At 38.6% G+C, this 6153-nt stretch overlaps 1 protein-coding gene across 1 annotated transcript; it reads right to left on the bottom strand.

Moving 5' to 3' along the window:
- Positions 1 to 607: 607 nt before the first annotated feature.
- Positions 608 to 4932, bottom strand: LOC143862613 (polyphenol oxidase, chloroplastic-like). Its single transcript, XM_077373675.1, has 2 exons — positions 4345 to 4932; positions 608 to 1961 (listed from the first exon to the last, which is right to left on the bottom strand). The coding sequence occupies exons 1-2, from the start codon at positions 4888 to 4890 to the stop codon at positions 768 to 770; spliced, it is 1740 nt and encodes a 579-aa protein (XP_077229790.1). The 5' UTR covers positions 4891 to 4932; the 3' UTR covers positions 608 to 767.
- Between the last annotated feature and the right edge of the window lie 1221 nt (positions 4933 to 6153).

The following is a 6153-nucleotide window of genomic DNA, read 5'->3' as shown; positions in this document are numbered from 1 at the left end:
TGGCGCCCTTAAGTTTAGCACTCCTCTTATAAATATCAATGAGAATCAAAATAGGTTTGGTTGAAACTTAATTTTCTGTAGAAGTATCTTGCTAATACAAATGGGTAAAGGGCAATTCCATATTACATCTTCTCACCTGTTATGGTGGTCCTGGATAGAATATGCAGCAAAAGTCAAAAGAAGCAAGAGGAGCAATAGAAAGAGAGAATATGTGCACGTTAAAAAGAAGAGCTAAAGAAAAGGCTTTTGCTGTCATGGGCTCATGGCAACAAAAATCTGTCAATACGTATAAAGGCTTTTGCTGCCTTCCAAAGAGAAAAGAGATGACAACAGATGAACAAAAGGCTGCCACGATAAACTGGAAAGAGAAGAAGAAGAAAAGTAATTCCTTGTGTTTTTAGTGGGAGAAAAGATAAAAAAGAGGGGAAAGATGTTGAAATATAAATGATTAACTCACACCAACTCTCACAACTTAAGAGTTAAGATTTTGGCGCATTTGGTTAGTCCACATAATTAGTTATTTTAAAAGGGAGATAACTGTAAAATTCTCATACAGTAAAATAGAAGAGACATCCACTTAAAACTTAGAGAGAGAGAGAGAGAGAGAGAGATTAATCTTTTACAAATTTATTTCTACTTAGGCATAGGCAACAAACAGAAAATTACCAATATTTTAATACTAACTGACCGCTGAAGACACATCGCATGTCTATATTATTCATCAAAGAGATGCAAATACAATATCTCCCTGCAAAAAGGTGGTTTCTTCATAAACCAATCTCGATCGTAATCGATTTAATAGTTATCTCCTCCACCTTTCCCACTTTAGGAACTAAAATCACCTCTACATCATCATCATCTTCGGCTTCAAGATCCTCCAAAGCTTCACCTAATGGCAATCTAAGAAGTGTGCTCACTTTCCTGGGCTTTGCACTAGTGCCTTCCATTCCATGAGCATGGGGAACATTCACCAAGCTCCCAACAAAGTCACTAGATGCCGGCCCACCAAAATTCTCATCCTCAGTATTGATGTAGACATCAAATTTCAAAAACATATCCCTAGTAAGCTCAATAGCCACAACCAAAATCTCTTCCTCATTCTCTTTATCCTCCTTGCTCCTAGACTTAGTAGGCCTCTTAACAGTTGCCCTAATAGTGGAGCTGAGTGGGCGTGGGTCGCTCCCAAACTCGGCCGCCTTCTTCTCGCGTGTGGCTTTCTTGGCTGGGGGCGTAGGCCTAGATTTAAGCCATGGGATATCAACTTCTTGGTAACCATACTTCAATTTCTTCGGATCCAGGACATCGGCGACTTTAATTTTAACCAATTCAGCATTCTCATCATAGAATAAAAATGATGCATTTAACCAATCGGTATCGGTGAACTCTAATCGATTCTTCCCCTCTAATTTCTTCCATATTGTCCAAAGTCGATCGATGTTACTATGATGAGCAAAGAAAATTGGGTCACGTGCCGCAGTGTAGAAGGCCCCCATGTCTTCTAGGTTAGTTTGAGTTCGATCTCCAGTCCAATTGTGCACTATATTATGTGGCACTTGCTCAATTGTACCGGATCCGGGGTTTGGTTCAGACCCAGCCCGATATGCTCCACCAAAAAAGAGGGATGATGTTTTGGACCCTGCAATTTGTCTATACATGATAGCGAGATTATTAGAAATAAGTTCTTCATTAGTCACATCTCTGTCGACTAAATTGTAGTCTAAATCGATGATAGAAGGTGGCTGGTGCTTGGCATCACGAAGTTTGTCGTAGAGTTCGGTTCGTTTAACGAACATCTCAGGAATGCTCATTCCGGGCGCTGAATCATAATTCCAGAATGGGAGGGCGAAAGTTTCATCTTTTATTAATTTTCCGAGGATTCGTTCATAAAAGTACAAGTAGCAGCGATGCCAGGGTAAGAATAGCCATGAGAAGTGGACTTGGAGCTCGACCGAGAATCCAACCTGTGATTCGAAAAACATGGCTACAACAACTTAGAAAATGTAAATAGAAATAATGAAATAATCCAAGTCAGTTAAATGTTCACAGATCGATTTTGTTTTATACTAGAAGTTTGGATACAGATATTGCCACTACCATGTTCTGATAAGTGGCCTAACTCTCTTGCTTGGTTAGAGTTTCATTATCAAGGGTATCATGCCCTTGGTAGTTCCGCCCCTTCTTTAGACATTGTTCTAAGGATTGGGGAACTGAATTGTTTCTTCTGTTGTATCATCTTTCTTTAATTAATATACTGGCAGGGGTCCGCCTAATCTAGCTTACCGATAAAAATTAGCTCCTGAGAGCTTTGTGGGAATTGTAATAGCTTTTGAGTTTTGACTACTGGTTAAACAATAAAAGACAAAGTGAGTTTGCCCATTGTCAAAACATGGTGGTGCCAATATAAGTAGCCAGAAATTATTATTTTATAAAATAATTAAGTAAATTAGAAGAGGGATTCTGAACTCGTAGGAGCCCTTGCGAAAAAAGAGACTAAAGGGCTCTCCCATCGGTCAAAATCCAATGACAGTCTATCATTGGATTTTGAAAAATCTGGTGCTAGATCTTGACCTAATGATGACAAAAAGCAAGCCGTACTATTGTTATATCTGCACCTCAGATCTACTTAAGGTTGTGAATATTGAAAATGAAACTGATATCAAGACAACCATATTTTGATAACAGCACTATTAATTTTGTTTTACTCCCTTTTCTTCCGGCCACTCCATCGTAGAAAGAGTTGTCATAAATAAAGCAGAGGAGCGGCCTCCTGAAGAAAAGAGTTACCATTTGTTAATTAGTTTTTTACAGCTGTCAAAATACTTTGCTTTGCCATCAATCTCCAATCAGACAAGTGAAAAACAAAGTGAATAGTTCCATTACCAAAAATTCAAAATATGGTATAGTACTATATTATTAAGATATGGTAGTGCAAATATCAATCACCTATAGAAAAAACATGTCTGCAAAGATATTTGAAAGTATCATGATTTATAGAGCAATATCTGCAGCATCACAATATTTTAAGGGCAGTGATAAATGGACCCCCATATATCTTAAATCGAGCTTACGCACAGGGGGTCGATTTAAGATATACAGGGGTTGATTTAGCACTCCCTTATTTTAAAGGAAAGGATGTTTTAAAACTACGATAGACGGTCCTACTGACATCATGATCCAGAGTCTGTATACTCTAGGCCAGATCAATAGATCTTTTTGTTTGACTTTTCCTGAAAATAAAGATTAAATGGGTAAAACTACTAGAGATGGGAGTGGAAATATCATTTCCCATCCTTTTCCAACATCTTCTACACTTTTGTGTGACTTTGCTTGAAATTAAGGCCATGTTATTAGGTCACCAAGTGTTGAGCGAGGGGCAGGGAGAGTGGGTTGGGGAGAGAATTGAGAGGGCACAAGTGAGCATATTGTGCTAAGTGGCTGAAAAATACGGGAAACAAAAACTCCATTTTGAATACAACTTTTCTTTTACCTCTTTTTCAACTACTCCCACCATCCCCCTTGCCTTTCCCCACCACTTTATAAAGTAAGATTCGATGGGAAAATATTTTCATGGCGGCCAAACAAGAAAACAAGGAGTTGTTGTAAATATTTATTACTGACTATTTTATTGGATAAGAAACATATGGCTATGATATTTTAGCCATAAAGTCCTTGAATTTGACTAGTTGCCTTTATATAAATTAACGTTAAATGACAGAAAGGAAGGCATTATTTACTGTTTTTATTAGATTATTAGCGTGATTTTTGGGCAATAAAGATATTTAAATCAATGCCTAACAATTCAACTGTTCATATGACTTTAAGGTGGGACCCACTATAATACCATTCACCATTATCCCCTGTATAATAAATCATCAAACGTCCCTTCCCCAAAAGATCTGAAGATCTGCCCTGTGATGATATCTCAAGTTCATCAGTCGATGGGCTGAGGAGTGAGGATGATCGATCATAAATGGAATAAGGAGGTGTATAATAATGTTTAAAGATGCCGATATGAGTTAAATTATGGCCCAAAAAATCCTTGTCGACTCGGGGAAGCTGAGAATGCGGTTGAATCACTCGGCTGAGTACTCAGTTGAAGCGATTATAACTTCGGAGAGTCAAAGAAATTTTTGTTGACTCTACAGGGTAAAATGCTGAATGCGATAACAAAATGTGGAACGCGGCCAAAGGAAAAGGGAGTCGACTCAGGAGAGTCCACGATGATGGACTCGGGGGAGTCAACGATTATGCGGGAGAGTTTTAAAACTATGGTGCATAGATTTAAATTAATCTTGATTAACTAATCTTATAGCATGTAAAATTATCAAAATATTTCATTAAAACCTGAGTATAAGCACCGTCGCAGTAAGCGCAATGGATGTTGGCTTGTTGCATGAAGCTTCGTGGGTCTGAAGCGTCGAGCTTCTTCATGAGGCCAATGGCCTCCGCATATTTATCCACATACTCCTTACTAGCAAGGTGGGCCGCGGGCCGTTGACGCATAGGAGAAAAGACAGAAGGGAACTTGAAATCCTTGATTTTGTCAGTGTAGGGAGGGCAACAGTTGATCTCAGTTGCACCCGTCGGGAGGTCCGGGGGCCCGCACGTTTTGAAGTCCGGCGGTGCCACCGGTGCAGCCACGGCCGAGCCGAGGCTCGCACCATACAGACCTCCCAACCCTAGGAGAACATCTCTTCTGTCTAGATTAAGAGATTTGTCTGGCTTTGAAGATTTGGTAATGGGTTTGTTGTTGGGTTCCTCACTTTTACTTCGAATGCGAGAGGGATGATAGGTGATGGAGGGTGGAGGGTTCTTTGAAAGGGAGAGAGGGTTTTTTTTTGTTGAGAAGATAGAGGGATTGGTGGTGAAGATTAGAGTGGAGAGAGGCATCGTGGCGTTTTCTCTTGATCTTTTGAAAGTATGAGGTATTTGCAGCCATATAAATAGAGTGTGAGGGTAGGATGAGGGGTTTAATCTTTCATTTTATCTACGTATATGATTATGTCTGTCTTATCGACGGCATCCGTATCATCTTTATATTTTATATTGAGAAATAAAACACAAAACAAAAAGAGAGACAGAGAAACTTTTCTTTTATTATAAGAGGAATGCTAGACTCACAGGAGCCCTGCAAAAAAATCAGGGAAAGGGCACCCTCATTGCAGTTTTGACCGCGATTTTGTGCCCATCTTAAATTGGTTTTGACCAATGAGGGCACCCTTTTCCTCTTTTTTTTTTGCAAGGGCTCCTATGAGTCTAGCATTTCTCTTATTATGTAATATTATAAAAAATCCCACTCTACAATTCACGTTTTTGCACTTCCCTATTTGTAAAAAGGAAAAATTGCAAATGAGGGACACATTTTTGAAAAATTGTTAGAGGGACGAAATGGGGTTATCAAGTCTCTAAAAGGGGGTTATCAACCCTCTAGATGGGGGTTATCAAACTCTCAAAAAAGGAGTTATCAACCCTCTTTAATAATTTTTCAAAAGTGTGTCCCCAGTTGGCAATTCTTGTATTTTGATGTCCCCAATTGGCAATTTCCCCTTGTAAAAAAATTAAAACCGAAACCAAAAAAGAGTAAATGTACACTACAACTAAAACTAGTATCCAAATCCTACCAAAATAACCACATGTTTCCTTCTTTCCTTTTTAGCTTTATCTACACACGAAAACTAGAAGTAAAATTCAACTACGACTCTAATTCAAGTGTTAGTAGAGCTAGAATTTTAAAGTTTCTAACAACTACGTAACTTCGACTCATTCACATGTGACAAAGTGGTTGAGTTAGCAATGACTCTGAAACTACACTCAGTAGCACTGGCTCTCTATTGGTCACTTAAAGTAACAAAGTATCTTTCTAAAATTTGCAAACCTTTTGCAACACAACCCCTTGGTAAATATGTCCACAATTTGCTCACTAAGACACTAACGAACTGACATGTGAGAAATTTCACTTTTTACAGACCAAAAATCTACCATCGGTTATTTTGGTCGCAAAATTATTGCTTGACCGTACTTGTAAATTGACAAACTAGAAGACACTTTTTGCAAATAATGCAAAATAGACGACTTCTTTTGCAAAAACCCAGTTTTTTTTCTTTTTAGAAATTGAGCTTCTCTCTCTCTCATCCAAAAAAATCATACACAATC

This window comes from Tasmannia lanceolata, unplaced genomic scaffold (assembly GCF_043159265.1).
Source record: "Tasmannia lanceolata isolate RefF3 unplaced genomic scaffold, GAP_Taslan_0.1 ptg000037l, whole genome shotgun sequence".
Classification (NCBI taxonomy): Eukaryota; Viridiplantae; Streptophyta; class Magnoliopsida; order Canellales; family Winteraceae; genus Tasmannia; species Tasmannia lanceolata.
The sequence above is the reverse complement of the archived record's forward strand: the minus strand, read 5'-3'. Positions and strand labels throughout refer to the sequence as shown.